This window comes from Panthera tigris, chromosome B1 (assembly GCF_018350195.1).
Source record: "Panthera tigris isolate Pti1 chromosome B1, P.tigris_Pti1_mat1.1, whole genome shotgun sequence".
NCBI lineage: Eukaryota > Metazoa > Chordata > Mammalia > Carnivora > Felidae > Panthera > Panthera tigris.
In genome coordinates this window covers 95,505,849-95,529,431 of record NC_056663.1, presented here as the reverse complement: position 1 = coordinate 95,529,431, position 23,583 = coordinate 95,505,849, and the positions used below count along the sequence as shown (strand labels likewise).

The window sequence follows — 23,583 nt, the reverse complement described above, 5'->3', positions numbered from 1 at the left end:
AGGTTGGATACTTCCCTTGCATACTTTTGGCTTCTGTAATCTTGTTTGCCTCCTGTCTCCACCAGCTACCTGTGTAGCACCACTGATAAGTCCCCTCCCCACCTTTTTCTTTTGTCTCTCAACCCCCTACTCTCCAAGCCATAAAAGGAGGCCGATGCCAAGGTTCAGGGCTCACCCTTTGGAGGTGACTCTGCTGGGCCGGCACCAGTGCACAATCAACAGTCTTTCCCCAAGTGTGGGTGGCTTGTCTCTTCCTGGGTGCCGAGTATTTGCTGTAACAAAATGAGTTCAGTTTGGGATATGTTGAGTTGAGCTGCCTGTGGGAAGTCCAGTGGAGTGTTCAGGAAACTACTGGAGATGAAAGTGTGAAGGTCAGGTGTGAAAATAGCTGTAGAGACATGTGTTTTGAGGGGCAGTAATGACAGTAGATGAGATCACCAAGAGCTTTATGTATAATGAGAAGAGAAGAGGGCTTAGGACAGAACCCTAAGGAAAACCAACATTTAAGAAACTGAAAATGAGAAAAAAAAAATGACTCAAACCTGATCTGGGACAGAAATTTTTTGTGTGATGTAATTTACAACTCCTTCTGGGAAGCAATTAGCATTCCTGATAAAGTGCGTGAACAGTTTTCTGACAGACTTTAATAAGACTGAGAACTCCTTCTGGGAAGCTAGGGTTACCCATCCAGCTGATTGACTAGCCTAATAATCCTTAACCAGATGTTCTTTTTTTGTATTCATTCTAAACATGGTTAGTGAACCATTCTTTTCTTTTCTTTTTTCTTTTTTTTTTAATAAAATGTCCAAACCCAAATTATTTCTTTAGTTGAATTTTTCAAAAAGTTTCTTCTCATGTACTCAAAAATAATTTGTCCGAGGCATTTCTTTAACACAAAAGAAAGAGAAACCTGAAAAAGAATTAGAAGAAGCTAGAGAGGTAAGAGAGAAACCAGAAGACTGTTGGTATTATATAAGCCAGATGAAAGCATTTGAAAAAACAGGGCATGAATGGGCAACAGTGTCAAATGCTAGTGGGAGGTCATGTTAAACAAGGATGGGAAATTGCCACTGGAATTAGTAATAAAGAATGTCAATGGTGATCTTGGCAAGAGCAGTTTCACTGGGGTGACTGGGGACATTAATCAGATATCAGTGGGCTCAAGAGTGAGTGTAGACCATTCTTTCAAAAAGTGTGACTATAAAGAAGGAATAGGAAGAGAGCTTTGAGAGTGTTTGTTTAGTCTCCACTAAACTATTATATATAAATATATAACTATATTTAAATGTATTTAGGAAGAAGTCAATAAACAGGGAAGGTGTACCTGAAAGAGAAGGGCTAATCTTGAAGAGAAGGTGGGCCAGTCTCAGGGGATCCTGAGTTCAGGGGAGGGAAGGTCATCTCTCTCCCATTGTGACAGGAAAGAAGGGAGAATATGGGCCTGCAGGGAAGACTGTCTGCGAGTTTGCTGGTGGAAAGTCAAAGGCTTTCCTGTCCATCAGGCTTTGTTACTTCTCTGATGTAGGAAATTAGGAGCTCTGCTGAAAGGGCTAAGATAAGTGGCAGGATGGCAGACTAAGGATGGGAAGAAAGTTCTGAGAATGATCCTGAAGGTGAATGGGAGATTGAACTGACGGGGGAAATAGAGAGTGATTTCAGGACATTGTGGAGAAGGAGGATAATGAATACATTGTGAAACCAATCAGCACAAGACTGTGATTTTCTCCAGTGGTGCTCAGAAGTCTGGACTTAAGTATGAAGTAGGCTAAAACATTTCAGTTAATCTGGACTGTTTTCAGTGAAACCATTGAAGCTTTGCAGCTTTGCCTATCCTTTAAATGTGACACCTGATTTTTGAGCCTAGGCTCTTTTTTCTTCTTACTTTGTAGATACTTCCAATTAATCTCATCCACTTCCAAGGCCTGAATTAATCTCTCAATTTGGTTTGCAAGTACCAAACCAATACTTGCAACTGTAGGGGCCAAGGGCAGGCTGATCCAAGATGGGCCATTTATTTTTTTCTTTTTCCAAATTTTTATTTAACATATAGTGTAATATTTGTCTCAGGAGTAGAATTTAGTGATTCGGCACTTAATTTAACACCCAGTGCTCATCACAACAGTGCCCTCCTTGGTACCCAACACCCGTCTAGCCAGATGAGTCACTTTAAAATGATCGTTATTTTGAGTTAAAAGTAATCAAAACTCAGCAAATGCAGGAAAAGCTCTCTTCTTGGTCCTAAGTGCCTAAATTTACATTGGAAAGGAGAGCCTGTACCAGGAAGAGAGCTATTAATAGAGATTCCCCTTTACCTAAGAAACTTATCTGCCTAACAGGGCAACTTTTGTTTTTCAAAAAATCTCCTTTCACTTTCCTGCTAATGGCCTTCCTCCTCTTTGGGTTCTCAAACCTCACCCCTTTACTAAGCTCATATAAGCTTCATGTTGCCTCATTGTCTTTGGCATTTCATTTCTGCATGGGTTCTCTGTACTAATGCCTATTAAGTGTGATTTTCTCCTGTTAATATGTCTCCTGTCAATTTGACTCTAAGTCCAGCTAGAGGGACCTTAAGGTAGAGGAAGGTCCTCCTCCCCAACACAACCCAGTCTTTCTTTAGAAAACCAGACTCCTGGGACCATCTGCCTTCTGAGCACCTTTAGATAGTGTTTCCTCAAGCTCATCATATCCCCGCGTCTGCATTTCCTCTACTCTGAGAACAAATGTAAGCTCCAGAAGGGCAAGGGTTTTGTCTTTTTCACCATTGTATGCCCTGAGCTCAGTGTTCAATGAATGTCTGCTAAATAAATGAAAGAATCCACTCAGTTGTGTAAGCCTGAGACTTGGGAATCATCTTTTACTCCAATTTCTCCTTCACCTCTGACATCTAATCCACCAAGTCTTGTCCACAACTAAATATGTCTTATGGCAGAAAAAATTAGGTGAATTATCAAACAATTTTAACACAGAAACTTGTGTTTGCTCTGCCTATTTTTCTTGGCTCATTAACACTGGAACTGAACTAGTGGGAGGGCACCTCCCTCCTTGCTTCCTCTCCCTATCTGCACCCAGCTCTCTCAGCCTTAGAGAAAAGGGAGCCAGTTGTTCATCAGCTAATGATTCAGGCACAGGTTATAATGGGCTATTAAGGTATTTTGTGGAAGAAAAAAGGAAAATAGAGCTTTCTGGAGGTGGGATAAGGACCCTGTAGGGTGGCGACAGAGAAGTGAAGGAAGAGGGGCCTGGAATGGGATCCAAGCCTGTGTGTGAGAAGGGGGCCCCTGAGAAAGACCCTTGTCGGGGCATGAGTCCTGCCATCCACACTGGGGTAAGTAAGTTGGCTCTTTGATTACCAGGGATCACGCAGCTTGAGCCTCCACTCTGTGTACAGGGTCAGGGCTTGGGCTCCTCTGTACTGGGGCTTCAACCTGTTTATTGCCCAGCAGAACCTTTGTTTGGTTTCCCTAGACTATGCTGTCTCCCAGAACAACTGCATCTATCTAGCAGGTGACTTTTTTTAAGATGCCCCAGGGAATCCATAAGGTCTAGAGACATCCCCTCGGCACATAATTAGTTGGGGGAAGGAGTTCCCACACCACTTTCCAGAATGGGTGCTGAACTGGATGAGCTGGAGACCTCAGAAGAACTGGGACAGTGTTAACGAGGCCTCAATCATGGCTTGATTTGTCTACTTGTCTCTCTTCCATGATCAATAACGGTAGTCCAAGCCTCTTTCATCTTTTACCTGGTAACTGCAGAATCTTCCTAACTAGCCTCCCTACCTCCTATCTCACCCTTACCCCATCCATTCTACACAGAGAAGTCAGAAGTTTTGTAAGAAAGAAAGAAGCATGTGCAATACTTTACCTCCTCATCCTCCTCCTCACCTGGCTAACAGCCAGGTTTCGCTTTAGGGTCACTTATTTTTGAAAAGACTTCTCTGACAACCCTTCTCCCAGGACACATACACAAGATTAGATATCTAGGTATATGCATCCCCCCAATGCTGCAGTTGATTGTAATTACTTGTTTATATTTTTAACTAACTTGTCTATTTACTTGTGACCTTCTCTCCAATTCCTATTTCTGTACTTTGAGTGTGGTAAGTAGGAGCAAGGTCTACATCAGTGGTTCTCAAACTTGAGCATGGATCAGAATTACCTGGAGGTTTGTTAAAACACAGGTTGTTAGATCCCCCTTGCTGATTCAGTAGGTCTGGGGTAGGGCTGGAGATAATGCATCTCTGACAAGTTCTCAGGTGCAGCTGCTGGGGCTGGTTGGAGATCACATTTTGAGTTATCACTGTTCTTCACCTAGTAAGAAGATAGGCTGGAGGGATAGATTGGAGTGACTTTTCAGATAAAAAAGTTTGAATGAGTATAAATTTTGGACATCTCAGGGGCAGTGGCTAAAATGGAAGATATTTGAATTTGATATTAAAGATGGCAGAACTTGGGGTGCCTGGGCTCAGTCGGTTAAGCATCTAACTCTTGGTTTTGGCTCAGGTCATGATCTCAGTTTGTGAGTTTGAGCTCCACTTTAGGCTCTGCACTGAGCCTGCTTGGGATTCTCTCTCTCCTTTTCTCTCTGCCCCTCCCATGTGTCTCTGTCTCTCTCTCTCTGTCTCTCAAATAAACAAGCAAACGAACTTAAAAAAAATCATTAAAAAATGATAGTCATAAAAATCATAAAAATCATAAAAAAATGAAAATGGCAGAACTTTCCAATAGTTGACAAGGTCCAGGGAGTAGCTATGAGAATGCATGGTTCAAATGGCCTGTAGATGAAGGTGTGCTTTGGAGGCAAAGACCTGAAAATGAAAAAAAAAAAAAAAAGTTTTTATTTGAAAAAGTACAATATTGAAATGAAAAAAAAAAAAAAGGTGAAAGTGAAAAAGAAGATTGTAAAATGGAATGTGTAACATCATTCCAATTTCATAAAAAATGTCTAGAAAAAATACCTGGCAATGGTTATAATAGTTATCCCTGTGGGTGAGTTTTATTACCTTCCTAAATTTTCAAAATTCCGTTATCATATTTTCTTTTCATAATTAGAGGAAAGCATTTTTTTTCCCCTTTATTTTGAATTCCCTGAGTCTTAGATGTTTCCATCTGGTTGAATTAAATTATGTCCCCTCTTATCCCCTTCTTGAACTTGTTTTCCTTTGACATCTTAACTTGTGCTGAAAGCATGAAAATTGACAAGATTAAAACACCTAAAATAAAAAAATAAGCGAAACAAAGGAAAAGGAAAAAAAGAACAAGAAAAAGGAAAAAAAGAACCTCAAGAAAAAAAAAAACAAAACCACAACTATTTAGTTGTTACTGACACCCACAGGAAGACATTGGCCTTCTACTTCCATATACTTGAAGGTTGTAACCACGTACCAGGAGGGGTTACCAGGCTGTCTGGGAACTGGTGACTTCATCGACTGGTCAGACAGGGAACTCCAGTCCTAATCTCTTACCCATCACCTCCTGTTTCTTCTCATGAAATTCCAGTAGGTGCTGAATATGGTTCCCAACTTTACTCTTCCTATTCAGAATTATACCTCCTTATCTCTCTTTGAACTAGATCCCCTCCCACCCAAATAATATCATTTTTAAAAGTGAATACAAAGTTATTCTTTTCTATCCTTTATTATTAAAATTATTTTCTTAAAAATGACTTGACAACCTAAACCCTCTTTATAGCAAGGTTTATTTGGGGCATAAATTCAAAGTCGCAAACAAGTAAAGTTCAAATACACTTTTATTTTATTTTATTTATTTTTATTTTTACTTTTATTTTTAACGTTTATTTATTTTTGAGACAGAGAGCAACAGAGCATGAACGGGGGAGGGTCAGAGAGAGAGAGAGAGGGAGACACAGAATCTGAAACAGGCTCCAGGCTCTGAGCTGTCAGCACAGAGCCCGATGCGTGGCTTGAACTCATGGACCTTGAGATCATGACCTGACCTGAAGTTGGACGCTGAACCGACTGAGCCACCCAGGTGCCCCAAAATACACTTTTAGAACACAACCCATTTTATCCAGGATAGCTCTTGTGCAATAAAAAATTCTCTCTATGTGTCATAATGCATACCAACTGGCAGTAGTATTTGCTATAAGAATTGCTTGCTTATTTATCTAAAATACTGAGATATATAGGGCTTTCAGCATAGGCATTTACTTCATTTTAATTACGAACAATTCTGTGGGTGACTGGCTGACTCAGTCAGTGGAGCATGCAGCTCTTGTTCTCGGGGTCATGAGTTCAAGCCCCATGTTAAGGTGTGGAGCCTACATTATTTTTTTAATTTATTAAAAAAAATTTTTTTAATGTTCATTTATTTTTGAGAGAGAACGAGAGAGAGAGAGAGAGAGAGAGAGGGAGGGAGGGGCAGAAAGAGAGGGAGACACAGAATCTGAGGCAGGCTCCAGGATCTGAGCTGTCAGCACAGAGCCTGAGAAGGGACTTGAACCCACAGACCATGAGATCATGACCTGAGCCGAAGCTGGATGCTCAACTGACTGAGCCACCCAGGTGCCCCAAGCCTACTTTATTTTTTAAAAAATATTTTTATTTTGGACTCATTTTTCTTTTGAGGCTACTTTCGAAAACAAAAACAACTATTAATTATGGACAATTCTGAATCTCTTATCAAGGCCTTATAATTCTTTACCTACAGAGAGGTACATACAAATGAAATGGCTAGTAAATGTTTGTGGGTTTAATCATGTATGATTTCAAAATTAGGAATATGAATATAAAGTTCCAAATATTTATTTCATATTAATCCATTATTATGGAAGAAAATAATTAAATAGTGTATGACTACAGCAAAACATAAGAGGTATATAGAATTGTGATTTTCATCACAAACATGAATCAGATCAGATCAGGAAAGACTAGAATCTTGATATTTCAACCATATTGATTACTTTGTAGCTATTTTTTTTCTTCAATATATATTTATTATTTTTCTTTTTTTAATTTTCTTTTTTAATTTTTTTAAATTTACATCCAAATTAGTTAGCATATAGTGAAACAATGATTTCAGGTGTAGATTCCTTAATGCCCCTTACCCATTTAGCCCATCCCCCCCCCCACACTCCCTTCAGTAACCCTCAGTTTGTTCTCCATATTTATGAGTCTCTTCTGTTTTGTCCCCTTCTCTGTTTTTATATTATTTTTGTTTCCTTTCCCTTATGTTCATGTGTTTTGTCTCTTAAAGTCCTCATATGAGTGAAGTCATATGATTTTTGTCTTTCTTTGACTGACTAATTTCACTTAGCATAATACCTTCCAGTTCCATCCACATAGTTGCAAATGGCAAGATTTCATTCTTTTTGATTGCCAAATAATACTCCATTGTATAGATATAACACCTCTTCTTTATCCATTCCTCCATCGTTGGACATTTGGGCTCTTTCCATACTTTGGCTATTGTTGATAGTGCTGCTATAAACATGGAGGTGCATGTGTCCCTTCAAAACAGCACCCCTGTATCCCTTGGATAAATGCCTAGTAGTGCAATTGCTGGGTTGAAGGGTAGTTCTATTTTTAGTTTTTTGAGGAACCTCCATACTGTTTTCCAGAGTGGCTACACCAGCTTGCATTCCCATATTTTCTATTTTAATTAAAAAAAAAATTTTTTTTAATGCTTATTTATTTTGAGAGAGACAGAATGTGAGCAGGGGAGGGGCAGAGAGAGAGAGAGAGAGAGAGAGACAGAATCTGAAGCAGGCTCTAGGCTCCGAGCTGTCAGCACAGAGCCCGACGTGGGGCTCAGCTCAAACCCAAGAACTGAACCTCACCAGGAGATCATGACCTGAGCTGAAGTCAGAGGCTTAACCGACTGAGCCACCCAGTCTCCCTGTAGCTATTTTCTTGAATGTCCTTATACTCTGGTAATAAATTGTAAAATTAACAGAATTGTTCTGAGAGCAGGAAATGGTGATCCTGAATGATTTGGCAAAGTAAGACAGTAAGTGACAGAATGGAACCAGAAACTAGGTTTTCTAATTGCCACCTTAGTACTTCTCATTCTAGATTGTATTATCTGTGCTGCCACAAGGCAAACCATGTCATTGCCTTTCCCATTTAAATTTTTATACAAGAAAAAGGTTGTATAAAAATTTCCTTTGCGGTCTGATGGCAAAAGGGATGTATTATTTTTAAAATGTCAACTACTGATCATCATTGACAAAATGTTTTTACATGTTCCGTACGGATTCAAATTGTTCTTCATTTCTTCAACTAATCACCACTTTCTAAGTCTGGTAAGAACAATCAGAAATTACTGAATGTTAAAGAAAAAAGAGGCATTCAATATCATCTTGTCTATCATCTCACTGGGAAAACTAAGGCCCAAAGAGATTTATTTGTCAGAGTCACAGTGTGGGTTGGTCCGAGTCTCCTGCATTCTAGTCCAGAGCTATTTATAGCACATAACACTGCCTCAGTGCATCAGTATTTTGAAGTAAGGGCATAATGAGAGACTATTCTTGGGACCATCAGTACTGATCCATCTATCAGCTAGGGGAGTCTTTGTGCCCTTTTACCTCCTTATTTTTCTCCTAAATGTATTCAATACACTTTAATTTTGTTGCCTGATGTCTTGGGAGTGGGGAATGTCAGAAAAAACAAGTAAAATGTTAAATGGTAAATGTAATTTAGATTTTTTTTTTTTTTTTTAGCGACAATGAGGGAAGTGAGGCTGGCTAGAATTTAGAAAAGTTGCAGTTTTCCAAAGAAGACCAAGAAAGAGATACGGTGGAATGACCCAGGGAATTGATGACCTCCTGCTGCCAGGGCCTCTGTTGGGCACTTTTATGGGGCTTTCTCATTCCTCTTAACAACACTTCAGGTTAGCATCTGTTAACCTCATTTTATTACTCATGAAGAAATTGAGGCTCCAAGAGGTTCTGTCTTTTACCCCACTCACACAGGTTGGGAACTGGTAGAACTAGATCTGATGTGGTCTGTCCGGCTGTGAAGCCTGTGTACTTTTAGTTCTACAGGAGAATATGTGTAAGGTGAACGAAGGAAAATAACAATAACTGCAGGTGATCTAGTAATAGTAATAATGACAGCATAGTGCTTTACAGGTGTGAGTTCTGAACGTGATTAAATGAGCATATGAATAGGACTGATGGGGTGTCTCCTGCTCTTCCTCAGCGAAACAGGAGAGGAAGATAGAAGACATATACATAAGATTTCCTTTGGCTTGTTTTCTGAAAAAGAATTAAAAGGCTCAATTAGTTTTGTTTTGCCACATTTCTCAGATTATTATGTTCTTGAGGTGGGTGGATAGACTGGCATGTGATTATGTGAAATCAAACCTGGTATCTTCAGAAGAATTCTTCTAGCAGTTAAGCATGTCTTTGGGTTCAATATTCAGTTTTGTGATTAGTGATTACTGTTCACATTTCCTGAATGGGAGTTTTTAAATCTGCATCCAGGTCTTTTTCTTTTTGAAGCTAAATGTCACATATACCCTTATTTCTTTTATGCTAACCTCCATATGAAAAAGCAAATTAGTTTTATGAGGAAAATCAGCAACCAGTCATTGGTTGCTACATATCCCCCAAATAAATCTCTGATGACTAATGTTATATTAGTCTGCAACTCCAGTTTAAACTTTAGGCTCCATTCTCTTATTTGGGAGACAATGGCCAGTTCTGTAATACTGTGTAATATAAAGGTGGTGTCCATTTATAAAAAAATCATTGTCTTCTAATGAATTAATCCTCATTTGCAATTACAGCTGGATACAAACTTGGGTAAAGATGCGTTCTGTCTCCAAAATTGGATTCTCTGCATTTAAAAATGTCATTCTAATTCTCAACTCCCTAGAACTGTTACTACAAAAGAACTATTTATTTTGCCATTCAGCCTAAAAATAAAACCTTTCACCCAGATTGCACACTTTAATAGTCAACATTTTTATCCAAATAATTTTAAACGAATTTAAAAGAATCCATTTCTAGGTGCAATGAGAGCAGACAAGAGTTGGAACTGGGGTAGATTGGAGGGGGTAATCTAAAAGCCCACCTCCCTGCTTAGAAACACCTCAAGAATTTCTTGACTCACAAGGGAAGTGAGGGAAGAGATTTTAAAAGCTGAACAGTGCCGCTCTTTGCCAGCTCCTGCGGACGAAGGCCCAGCCGGCTGCGGCGAGGACCGCGAAGAGTTAACCAGGGACTGAGCCCCCCGCGCCGCGGACTCCCAGCGCGCTCCCTCCGCCCTCATGTCCCCACCCTCTCGTTTTGGCAAGGGATTAAAGTGCTCCCCCCTGTGGCAGCAGTGACCCAGAAATGAGTTTGATTCACATAGCCCTTCCTCCATAACAAGCCAAACGCCCGTCCGAGAGTGCCTCCCTGCGCGAGTGCCGAGTGTGTGTGCGCCGGCAAGAGCAGGGGCCCGCCCGGCTGCCCGCCCGCCAGCCGCGGCCCGAACTCATGCAGCGCGGAGCGAGCGGCGTGGAGCCCAGCGCCTCAGCCGAACCCTTCCGCAGCAGGTACGCGCGCGGGCCGCGGGGGGCGCGCGGGGTGGGCGCGCCGCGCGTGTGTCCGCGCGTGTCCGCGTGTGGGTCCGTGTGCGCGTCCCGGTACCGCGGCGGCGGCGGCGGCGGCGGTGGTGGCGGCGGCGGCGGCGGCGGCTGCAGGACGAGCCGAGAGGCTCAGCCATATTTGATGGTTTTGTTGCTTTGCTCGGGAGTTCTCGGGAGTAATTTAATGCCGAAGGTCGCTGCCTAGTGGAAATAATATAGTACGTCATTAATATGGCGCCAAAAGATTGGGTTCTCGATCTGTAGCGAGGAGGGAGGGCAGACAGCCGCCGAGCGCAGCGTTACTATCCCACCAGTAACTTGGGCATTGCTGGGGCGGGGGCCAGAGGAGGAAGAGATGATTTTTGGATCCTGAGAATTGATCTATGTTGGATCAGTAAGTTTCATTATGATTATTTTTCAATTTTGGGGGCTGAAGACTTAAGAGCTTTTTCTTCTTTCGGATTTGCGAAGAACATGCGGTTTTCAGGTGAATCATCATTTAAACGCGTTTAGGAGCAGAAGCCCAGTTTAGTTGGCTTTAGTTTATACAAATTTTTAAAAAGCCAAAGCGCATTAGGCTGCATGAAAGTGGAAAGCATAGTAGCAACTTGGTAGACAGATGGCAATGGCAGAACGCAGGTCCGCGCACATATATGAATCCAGAGTGTGTGTGACCGTGGTGGCGGGGGGACGACTATATTTGTCCAAACATAGGTGTGTGTATAGGTACATCTGTGTAGGGTGGCCGTAGCCCTGGCTCTTGTCACCGCGAGTCCAAAATATTCTTTGCATCAATTCAAGGGCAGTGAGCAAGGGGTGTAGGGACAGCTTGGCAATTAGATTCGTCCAAATTGGGTTTCCAACAATCAGACCTTTTACTTAAAGCGAGACTGTAAAGAGTAAAACCTTTCATCGGTGAAATTAGGAAGGAGTTGGCATTGGTAGAGCAAAGTACCGATTAACCATGAACTTAAAACGGATTGCAAATTGCAACCTTTGGCACCATCTGCAAATTGTGGGGGTGGGGTCGCTCTGGCTTCGCTGCCTTAAATGAACGTGCAGTGTGTACCTCCGGACTGCAAGTTGCAAAGCCCTACAGTGCACGTGTCTGGTGCTTGTGAGTGTGTGTTTGTGAGTTGGGGGCTGTTGTTTGGTAGCCAGCAGGCTTTCCGGGTTGTTGGCGCTGGCTTGCAAATGCGGGAGAGGGATGGAATGTGGAATGTTGACCAGGGAACCGAATCCTGTCGGAACGGTCCCATTTGCTGGAGAAATTCGATCCCTTCCACCTCCTTCCCGCTCCCCCGCCCGCCTGCGGGCAGGAGGCGGGGCCGGGGACGCGGCTGCTGCTCAAAGTGGCGGAGCGCGGCGGCGGGAGGCAGGTGCACGGCACCCGCCAGTGGGGGTGCCTCAACTTCCGCGGGCGTTTAAATAGCAGGCTCTCTCCCCTCCCACCGGTAATAGGTGACCTGGCGGCCGAGGGCGGCGGGGGGGAGGGGACGGGGTAGACCCGGGAGGGAGCCTCCGCGGCACGTGGGCAGGTGCTGGGTGGCCCCGGGGCCAACTTTTGTAGCCCGCCTCTGGCGTTGGAGGAGAGGCGGCTCCATGTGGAAATGGGGGCGGGTGGCGGCCGAGGCGCTGTTTTCTCGGCCGCGGCCGGAGCGTCACCTAACGGTCCCAGAGGCGCTGCCGCGGGGCCCGGGGTGGGGGGCTTCAGGGGCGGGGACGCCCGGCCCGCCGCGCCCGCGCCGCGGGAGCCCCGCACAAAGCCTGCGGTGCGGGGGCGTCCGCCGCGCCCCCGCCCAGGGAACGGCCCGAAGCCGTCGCCGTCCCCGCGCTGATTCCGGCGGGCGGCCGCAGGCGTTTGTTTGTTGGTTCCGCGCCGCCTTCCTCCCCGGATGGCTTCCTGTGACAGAGGTGATACACAGTTTCCAGAACTGTCTGGGGGCGGGAGCGGGAGCGGGAGCCGAGCCCGCTCGGGGCTGCTCGCCGTCGCCGCCGCCTCTCCCATCTCACAGCGGTTTCTCGCCGGCGCGCCCTCCCCAGCTCAAAGGTGCCGCCCGGGAGGGACTCGGGGAGGGGGACGGCGCGGCCGTTTCCAGCGGCGCAAGTGGCTTCTGGACGCGAGGGAGCGTTTGATTTGCAACTGGGGCCGAGCGGATTGGTGCAGCTGGCGGCGGCGGGGCGGGAGGAGCGGCGGCGGCGGCGGCGGGGGGTGGCCACTTTCAAATGGAGAGGGCGGCGGCGGGGACGCCGCTGCGGAGGGAGCGGGGCTTGGTTGCGCCACGAGAAGGTGTCATCACTGCACCGGGGCTAATTCCGGTGGAGGTGCCGGGAGTTACTTTCCCCTCCTTCCGCGCTGTTGTTTCTGTCGCCTCGGGAAGAGGAGGAGGAGAGGGAGGAGAGGCAGGCAGGCGGGGAGAGAGGGTGGGGGCGGCGCCGCGCGGAGCCGCGGCCCTGCGCACACCCTGGCGGGAGGCGGGAGCCTTGCAAAGCGTTCTCCGGTGCGGGGCGGCGGCCCAGCTCCCCCCACCCCGGGATTCCCCCCTCTCCTGCCTTCTACCCCCAGCCCACCCCGCACTTCTCCCTCCCGCATGGGCTCCTCGTCCCAGGGTCCTCCACCCCGGCTTTCCTCGCCCCGCGTTCTCCCCCACTCCAACCCCTCCCCCCAACTACCCGGCCCCCGGCTTCCCGACCCTGGGCTCCCCCTCCCGGGCGCGCGGGGGCGGCTGCAGCCCAGGCGCACGGTGAATGCAGCGAGCAAACAAAAAAGCGGGCGATTTAAACGTGCCTTCGAAACCCGTTAGGAATGCGTCGTCACCCGGAGACCGTTTACAAGCTGCTTTGGTTGGCTTTCTAGTAACGAGGAGACAGGCGCCCCACCTCGCCCACCTGGGGCGAGGGTCTGTAGCCCTCCGTTTACTCTGTTCAAGAGGGAACACTTTAGGGGCTTCTTTCCCAAAGGTTATTAGGTGTACTATTTTTGTGTTTCAGGAAACCCACTGTGAAAGCCTTGCTTTTTAGTTACTGGTAGCCCAAGGCTGTTATCTTTCAAAGCTGATGAACTAGTTTTAAGGTACAAGGAAATTATTTCCTTGAAAGCTGGTTTAGTAGTGGTGGACCATCATTGGTTAGCGATTACTATAGTAAGTTGTATTTTGATCAATCACAGCTAATCAAGATTTAATCACTTATAGGTAGATAAAGGAAGAGTTCATTATAACCATGTTTACACTGATTTAACATTTTAAACACAATAGTAGTGGAATGGGCAACACATGTTGGAGAGATACAGAGGATGTTTTGTGGGTGACACTTTCTGACAAATATCTGCAACCCAGAATTTTATTGCTCTTATTCCAAATATTTCGGTCTCATTTAATGTCACTTTTAAGTCAGATGAGTTTCCTGATTGGTATTTTGCTTTTCTTTAAGTTTGTGTATTTTTATATTTGTATAGGACTCGGCATTTTCAGGTCTACAACAGATACAGTTTACAGCTAAGTGTTTTGTTTCCCCATATCTCCTTTTATTTTTAAGTTTATTTAGTGTGTATGTGCGCACGTCTGAGAGAGAGAGGGAGAGAACGAACCCCAAGCAGCCTCCGTGCTGGCATCACGGAGACCAAAGTGGGCCTGGAACCCATGAACCGCTAGATAATGACCTGAGAAGAAACCAAGAGTCAGACTGTTAACTGGTCTGAGCCCCCCCCAGGGCCCCCCTCCCTTTTTTTTTTATACAGCCAGACATAAAGGGAGTTTCCTGATATGCAGTAGAACTTGAACTTGATTCTATCTTAGAATGGTAAGCTGCTTTGTAGTAAGATAAGTTGGATGGGTTGCCACAGAAATTTTAACTATGATAAAGCTAGATATATGTTCACTTAAAAGGAAAGAAGTTCATGAGCATTTTAGTTTCATATTAGTTACTAAAGTTTAAAGAAGAGCTGTAATGAGAAAACTGAAAAATGGTAAGTGTGCCTGAAAGTGAGATGAGAGGAAAAAAAACTGTTAGGAGTTTAAGGAAATGTTATATTTTAAAATGAGCTGTTGCTTAGCTCAGAGGCCTGGGGGGAAGTATATTAGCTAAAAACTAGGAGGACTTGGAATAAAAGCCTATCTCCATGTGACTCATCTATAGTAGGCACTTAATAATTACTGTTTTTTTGACTTTAAGGAGCCCTTAGTGGCTTCACGTATTATTACAGAGGTGGTGTTACATGTACATTGTTGGAAATTAGAAAATACGGAGAGGCAAATATAATAACACATTCCTACCACCCAGAGATCACTACTGTATCACTTTATGGATAATTGTCTATGTGTGTGTATGTATGTTTTAATGGAAATGAAATCATACTGTATACAGGTCTATAAGGAGGTTCCCCCCCTCTTTGGCCAGCTTGGTAAATTTTCATCTCCTCTATTACTGAGATATATTCAGATTTCCGCAGTTGGCCCTAAAATATAACAGAGCAGCTTTGTCTAAATTAATACTGTCCAGCTGAGGATCATTTATCGCATCTGGTTATTATTTTCCGTAAGTAGATTTTAATCTGTAGTTACTTTTTGACAGAACCTCTGACATTGAGGAGTCAAGCCTTTGGAATGAATCATGACTGGATTTTTAAAAAGTTGGAAATGAAAATAACGTTATAATTTGGGTTTTAGATTTAGAAATTATCTGCTTGAAAAATACTTTAGAGAAATTTGCCTGATGTATTTGTCTGCAGGCTTGTTGGGAAAAGAATTATTAACTGTTTGTGTTTCAGTACTGAGGAAGTTGGAACAGCAAACATCAAAATATCAAACGCTAATGTCCTATATCTAGGATTTTTCAGGAGTTAGGTAGAGGCATATGAATCTCAGAGTTTGCTTACTTCCTGTTGGTGGAGCTCTTCTGTCCTTTAGTATTGGGGGACACCCATTATACTACAGTTAACTGTCAGGATTTGCATTATAAACCCAGTTTCTCCACAAGGTTAATAAAGTTGACCATCTTGACCAGTTCCTCTTGCTTTTTATTTGGGTTGGCATCAGAAAGTTTGGCTAATTTCAGACAGTTATGCCCGTGTTAAACTTCTTTCATTCCCTCCCTGTAAGTTAAAACATTGGCACCACATTCAACAATAGCTTTTAATTTTTTTAAATTAATTACAAAAATTTTCTTAATGTTTATCTTGAGAATGTGTCTGTGCCCAAGAGGGGGAGGGGCAGAGAGAGAGGTAGAGAATTCCAAGCAGGCTCTGTGCTCAGCATGGAGCTGACTCTGGGAGCTGACTCTGGTGCTCAATCTCAATGACTATAAAAGGTCATGACTTGAGCTGAAATCAGAAGTTGGGAAGTTAACTGACTGAGCCACCCAGGTGCTGCTTTTTAAAGTTTTTACATTAAAAGTGGCTTTGCTTGGAGTTATTAGTTTATCAGATAGTATCGGAAGCCTGGTAGGAACCTTAATTGGGGAAGTGTTTTAATTCCTGAGACAGTAAGTTACTTCCTTGAAAGTTTTAGTGTTCAGTCTGTTTTCTCCATTTTCAAGATGTCGCAGCTCATGTATTTAAAATTTAGACAATATATTTACTATTTATTGTATATGATATTTCAGAAAGTTGAGACTTGAGAGTTTATTGCCATTTACCTGGTGTACTTGTATAAAAGTATTGGTTTATGATTGTGAGGGGTGTATGTTTTGATGTTTTTGCAGTTGTGATCTCAGATGGAGTAAAGTTACCCTGCATTCCTAAAATATGCCAGGGTGGCCTTAGAGAGGGCCTTTTTACCTTTGAGTGGAAGTGGTATCTTGTCTGCAGGTTTAGCTTAGGGTCAAGTGTCCAGAGTCCACAGAGAAAATCTAGCCTGAGAGGATATTGCTCCTGACTCTGGCCATGTTATTGTGGCCTTATCTGCCCTAAGCCTTGAATGCTTATTAAGGATGTCTTTTCCTCACCTGAAAGCAACAAAAATATTGCTAGACCTGGAATGAAAAGCTTAGTTGCTGGGGAATTTCCGTTCAGAATCCTTGACTAACTCCAGACCAATGGTATATTATGTGCACTTAACAGATGTTCAGGATCTAGCTTTTGATTATTCTAAAACCAGTCCAATATTTAGTTTTTGCTTTTGATTCTCCAGGTAGAGTCAAAACATAATTAATTGACAGAGGATTGTTGAAGTAAGTTCATTTTTAAAACCTTGGGTTTTTTTGGGCTTGTTTGTTGAAGGAATTAAACCACAATTTTCTCTTGTTTTATTTTTTATTATTTTTAAATGTTTATTTATTTTTGACAGAGGGAGACAGAGCATGAGCAGGGGAGGGGCAGAGAGAGAGGGAGACACAGAATCTGAAGCAGGCTCCAGGCTCTGAGCTGTCAGCACAGAGCCCGACGCAGGGCTCGAACTCATAGACTGGGAGATCATGACCTGAGCTGAAGTTGGACGCTCAACCGACTGAGCCACCCAGGCACCCCACTCTCTTGTTTTAAAAGGGCTCACAATTGGCAGTAATTTATGTATATATAGTATTGATTATTTAAGGTCTGCATAGGAGATTTTATTAAATCTCATGACAGCTTCCAAGTTTCTTAGCATTTAAGTGAAGATTTCAGTGGTAAGAGTCCAAAAAAAGAATAAAATGAGTATTTTTTTTTTCTTTACTCCTTACTAGGGTAAGGAACAAGAATTGGTAAGGTTAACAAGTTGCTGGAGTTGGAGCCAAGTTGCATGGTTTGCTTTTGTTTAATACAAAGAATACTAAACATGATTTTGAGATTTTTTTTTTTTTGATTACTCATGGTCATCTTTACAAGCCTCAGTTATTTCAGCATTGAAATCTAATGATGCACTTAAGATGTGTAGGCTGACTACTGGTGGCTTGTAACTTTTTTAAGTGAAGGATAAACTTAAGATCTGAGACCTGTGGAACCTCTCCCAGAAAAATCAAGATGCGCTGAAATTTGCATGCCATTTCAGGGATTTGGGGGAATACTTTAATTTAAATGTATTCTTGGATACCAGTGTAGTGTTTAAGTTTTGGTGAGTTCTTTTTATGAGTTTTCTGTGATCCTTTTACACCACTGAGTGGCTCAGTTGGTTATGTGTCTGACTTTGGCTCAGGTAGTGATCTCGTGGTTCGTGGGTTCGAGCCCCGCATTGGGCTCTGTGCTGACAGCTCAGAGCCTGGACCTGCTTCGGATTCTGTGTCTCTGTCTCTCTCGGTCCCTCCTTTGCTTGTGCTGTGTCTCAGTCTCTCAAAAATGAATAAATGTTAAAAAAAAAAAAAAAGCCTGTCTAAAACAGGTTTTTTTTGCTTATTGTGTTATTGGCTTGAAAGTCAGGTAAGAAGCTTGTTAGAAGTTTTTATAATTTAGTATACACTGGCTCCAAGTAGGAGTCTCAAGGGTTTGAGAAAATTCACAGGTTTCTAGACATGGCTTTTATTTAAGTGGCTTAGAGCATCCTGCACTGCTTTTCCTCTTTTCATTCTTACCTGTTCTATCTAGTTAAAAACTTCTAAAGGAACGAGTGTGCCTGATCCTTAACTTTGTAAGCTTTAAGGCACGTGTTTTGCCCAGGACCTGGTCATGATTTACATTTCACTGATCCTACATAATGCTGGTTTATAAACATACTGCCGGTATGTTGATTTGTGGCAGAGATCAGTAAACTTTTTGGAAAGGGCCACATAAGATAGTAAATATTTTAGGCTTTGTGGGTCTGATGGTCTCTGTTAAAACTGTTTAACTCTGCTTTTTGAAGTGTGAAAACAATCAGACTTTATTTGTGGACACTGAAATTTTGAATTGTGTATAATTTTTATGTGTCATGAGATGTCCTTTTGATCTCCCCCACCCCCAATTTAAATATGTAAAAACCATTTTTAGTTCAGGGGGTGGACAAAAACAAGCTGTGAAACTTTGATTTTTACAGTGAGACTCAGCATTACCTAGTCACCAGATTACTCCTGCTGGGGCTAAGTTACCTTTCTGGTAGGAACCTGAAAATAAGTTGAAATTAAAAGTTTGTTTGATAAATGTGGAGGGAGTTTGCTAGTCTGAGGGCTGTGGCTCTTAACTTTTTGGTTCTTAGATCCCCTTTGAGGATAGAATTTATAACCTGGGCCCTTGTGTACCTGGGAAAGCACACTTAGGGAGTCACACCCTCAAGGGGGCCAGGCCAAGAAGTCCTGTGTAAGGGAACATGCATTACAAACTGGAGTTCCCTACAGAGGGAGATAACTTCTCTCCAAGTAGGATGTGTGTGTTCGACCACTCAGAAGCCAATACCTGCTGTTCGGAGGACTCACACCCCTCTGATTAGTGTTCAGAAAACTAGCACATTCTGTTCTACCAGGTCGAGTGGGACTTACAGCCGTCTTCCTATCAGCTTGCCAGGAAACTACGTTTCAGTTTCTTAACAGATTGTTTTTCATGGATTATATTTTAGTTGTCTGATAATATATAGTAAATGGCTTTAATCCTTTAGATAACGTCTTTCAAAATCACAGTACATCCAGGAGTTGGGGAAGCTTGTGGTCTACTCACCTGGGAGGAGGTGGCTGGCTTTGGAATGCCTGCTTGCTTTGGGAACTGGTCTTTTGTTTGGAGACTGGCTTTGCACTAGACCTGTGTGTGTGTGTCTTCGCTCATGCTGGTTAACCTCTCCAGAATTCTATGTACTTCTCTTTAAAATTAGGAAAAGTGGATTAAATTATCTCTGAAATGTTTTGTAGCGCTGCGATTATTTATGGGTTTCTTTTGGGAAGATTTCCTATAGACCCAATCCATGGGGTGAGACTCCTTTTAGCCTTGAACTCAGAATACTTCTGGAGACCTTGCTCCTAGGTTTTGAAATCATCTGTATGTTTCAATGACCATAATAACAAGACTTGTGCAATTAGGGTGAAATGTTTGTCTTCATATGTAACTCAGATGTGTAAAGGTGTTTTTAGTAAAGTGTGCTATTTAGGTCTTCTAATATGCAACATTGGGAGTCATTTTTTTTTGTCTTTGTAACAGTACTTTAAAAATTTTTGGTGACTTAACATTGTTAGTGGTAACTGATAGTTTCTAACAACCGGCTATAATCAAGGAACAAAGTTCCTCAAAACAGCTGCATTTCAATCTGTGCACAGTGTAATTGTCATTAGCTGGTTGAGTCTGGTTCTGCAGAAGCTGCTTTGTATATCCTGTATAGGAACATCTGGTTTGAACGTTTAAAAATCTTTCAAAATTACCCTGTAGACACTTTGCATTTATTGACTTACTCTTCCAAGGAAGGGCTTGTAGACAGACTCCTTTCCCTCCTTACTCTTACCTTGGTTCATGCAGAAACTATCTGCTGTTAACACTTCGGTTTTTTTAAGTGTTATTCTTCAGTGGGCTTTTAGACTTTGACCTAATTTGCGTGGGTATTTATATATATTATGTACATTAGGATTTGGTTCAGAGACGCTAGGGCAGACTGGATCACAAATTTCTGATTTCAGTGAGTGCTTTAGAAAAAAACCTTCAGTTTTCCCTGGTAATTGTCAAAAACAGTATGTAAAGAGGAGTAAATATGGGGCAAATAGGGGCTTTATCTCATATGAATTCTGACTGAGTGGTAGCACTGTGTTAAGGAGGATTCTGAAGTCATGTCTGGGCTTGTGGAAAAGAATGACTCAATTTATTAACCATGCCTGCCATGGGTGGAGGAAATGGCCTATTTGGTCGCCATCTCTGGAATGTAGCTTTTTTATTTTTATTTTTTTCCAAAATAGTACTACTCTTGAAATGGTTAGGAAGTTGAATGTTTATTCTTTAAAGGTAGTTTAAACTCTAGTTTTCCTGTCTAGGTTAGGGTTTTTCTATTCTTATTTTTAGTGAGCTTCTACTGGTAATGGCTATTATGTGTTTTAAAACTTTTGCTTTTGAAGTAAATAGTGTGTGATACTAGCATTTTATGGTATTATCCTATTACCTTTTCTACTTTTTTCCTTCTGTACTATTCCATCAAACATTCTTTAGAAGCCAGACAAAAGCATTTGGTACCCCATCTTATCAGGAAGGAGGTGGGGGATACATAGTTTATTGCTGGCTGCTTATTTTAGGCTGGTGCTTTGCATGGGACTCAAAAGTTGTGCTCCCAGGGTCTTCCCAGGGAAGAAGGGTTTTGGAATTTAAATCTTTACTATTATAAACGTAGGACAGGGTCATGGCTAAGCAATTAAAAGTCATATAAAAGGTCATAAAGAGAAGTAAAAGTTCTCAACCCATTCTATCTGGAACACTTTGGTCACATTTCTCAGAAGTAAACACCATTATTAGTATCCTTTATGTTCTTCCAGAAATGAAAAGCAAGCAATTGGTGTGTATATATACTCTCTTCTTTTGTCCCTTTTACATGTAAATGGGCCTATATTTCAGGTCCCCCCCCCCCCCTTGCAGTTTGCTTGTGTTTCTTAATGTGTCTCTGGCATCTTTCCATATCTGAACATGTAGATCTAACAAAAAAGAATTCTGAGTAGATGGAAATAGGGATAGAAGCTCGAGATGGGAGGCCATGGTGACTGACTGCCTTTATTAAGTTCTGGTGTGAATTCATTCATTCCCATGTCAAGAGAAGTTAAAAAAAAAAATTCTAAATACAAATGATTGCAGTGTTTTGTCATAGCTGCTCTTCAGTTGCTGACTCTAATTGAGTCAGTGATTACAGAGACCTGGGAGGGGTCTGATTGTTTTTAAGGCTCTCATAAGCAGGGATTGGATTATTTATAAATTGGCAAATGGGAGCTGCTTGTGATTCATTTAGAACCACTCAAATATATAAGTTCTTTAAAATCTTAAACAATGTTTCTATTGACTTTAAAAGACCGGGTTTACAAATCATTTATGAAGAATTTACAGTGAACTAATGTGTTATAGCACTTGGGCTTTGTTAGTGATGTTTGTAGGAATGAATATTGTAGTCATGATTATCTGGTCAGTTACAATCTTTTTTTGGGAGAGGTGGTTATTTATTGCTAAAATAAACAAGTTTCCACTGAATATTTTCAAGTGTGACATCTTTGCAAAGGCTCTATGGTAGCTTGGGCAGCATTTTTTAAACAGATTTTGATGTATGACATGAAAGACATTTTTAAAAGTTGCTTTTGGGGGTTTGAAATATTTAGACAAGGTTAAAACTTTAACACTTAAGATCTAAGCAGTTTGTCAGTTAAATCAAATATATGACTTTTTTTTGACCAGATAAAACTCTGCTTAAAGTAAGAAAGCTGTGTTTGAGTTATAGTCACTCTAGTATTTTTAGACTGTTAGTGAGTATATGAACTAAATAATGTTGCCAGTTTGAAAAACTTCTGAGCAATTAATGTTGTCTTTAAAAACAGATAAGAAACTAGCTGGATTTCTTTCACATTCATTTGAGGAACAGAAAATTACTGTGAAGTGTAGGTCATTATTATATTTGGATACTTTGTTACATTGGGTACTGTGTACTCCATAGAAGATAAGACGGTGACCTATTAAGAAAATATAAGTCTTTTTTATGGGAGGGTTATTCAATGATCAGTAACTTAGGAATCAAACTGTCAGTTGCATAATATTTAAAAATAATAACTCAAATTGTATGAACTTAGCAAACAGAACGGTAAGGAAGTAGCTCATTATAAAATACTTTTTATGTAAAGGTGACTTGGTGTCTGAAAATATTTTTTATATACATTTTTATATTACACATTTTCTAAATACATTTTAAAATATTGTACATTTACGTATTAGATTAACTTTGACAGGAAATGGAAGGACACCAGTAAATTTAAAAATAATGTGACAGAAGTAACTCCAGTTAAGGGTCAATTAGATATTAAAGTGAAAGCATCTCAAATTCTATAAAGCCCAGTGAGCATTGGATTCAGTTTATGTATGAGAACTCAATCATTCATCCAACAGGTTATTTTAATACATAGGATTGCATTAGATGGTAACATAGAGTAGTTAGAGGTATTTGAGTACCTTCTATAACTTTAGAGTGAAATAAACAAGAATGAAACATAATGGATAAAATAGACACTTTGAGGAAGAAACCTGACTTTCTGCATATGAGCCATAAGATAATTAAAATCACTGGGGTGTAATCCTTATTGTAACTGTAGAGTTTATGGCCTGATAAATAAATGGTCCATGTTCTGCCAGAGAGAGTAATTCAAGTAACTGGACAGTTTATTTTCCTCAAATCGCCCCTCTTTCCCAGGAATAGCAGTGAGTAAACAATCGTCAAATTCTTAATCATATTCTTTTGTCAAACCCTTCACTCCTTATCCCTGAAGTCATTTCTCATTTTTTCTTCCTTAGAATCACATACCAGTCATTCCTCCCTGGGACCACACCCGGGTCACTGAACTTGTTCACTCTTCTTTCAAATTCCTGAGCCACCTTGGGGTTGGGTTCCTTCAGCTGATGGCTGCTCTAACTTCGTGCATGCTGATGTTCCCCCCCCCCCCCCCCCCCCCCCCGCAGTTTCAATCTAAGGAAACTTAAATTTTAAGGTTTTGAGGCACCTTGTTATCTCGTTTATGTATCCCATGCCCCACCATAGTCCTGTGAATGGTAATCCTGTAACCTTTGCTGCAGTTACCACACTGAAGCTACTTGTCCAGTTATTTGCTTGCTGTGTCTTCCCATGGGCCATTTCACATCTTGTTCACCATATCTTGGGTATCCAACTCAATACAGATTTAATCGAATTAACATACTAGTCTACTGGTTTTAATCTGTGTGACACACGAGATCGAAGGAAAGTGATTTACTTGTAATCTCAGTAGGGATTGTAGTATAAATAGTGCCCGTGTTTCCTGAGGAGGTGGTGCCCTGAGCAGCCACCACTTGTGCCTGGTTGTCTTGGCACATCCCACCCTGCAGTGGAGATGGAGGTGCCAAAGGATTGTCACTTGACTGATCTAGCCAGGGTCTTTGGCCAACGGGCTCCTCTTAGTTGGCCTTTCCAGACCATGTTCTTATTATAATCAGGCTTCCTAGGTAGGCTTCCTCTTTTTGGACAAAATCCCAAATGCCTAA

General features: G+C 42.0%; 1 protein-coding gene across 11 annotated transcripts in view; it reads left to right on the top strand.

Annotated features, from left to right (window-relative positions):
- Nucleotides 1-23,583, top strand: part of JADE1 (jade family PHD finger 1) — a 319,869-nt gene that overhangs the window by 250,071 nt on the left and 46,215 nt on the right. Inside the window, exon 1 of one of the 11 annotated variants that reach the window (XM_042983917.1) lies at nt 10,342-10,502. The exons of 2 other annotated variants lie outside the window; for them this stretch is intronic. Coding sequence is in view for 2 of the 9 variants with exons in the window: in XM_042983909.1 (XP_042839843.1) it covers nt 12,431-12,449 (19 nt within the window). In the remaining 7 variants the exon portion in view is untranslated. 8 more of the 11 variants (XM_042983916.1, XM_042983912.1, XM_042983915.1 and 5 more) reach the window with 8 other exon arrangements.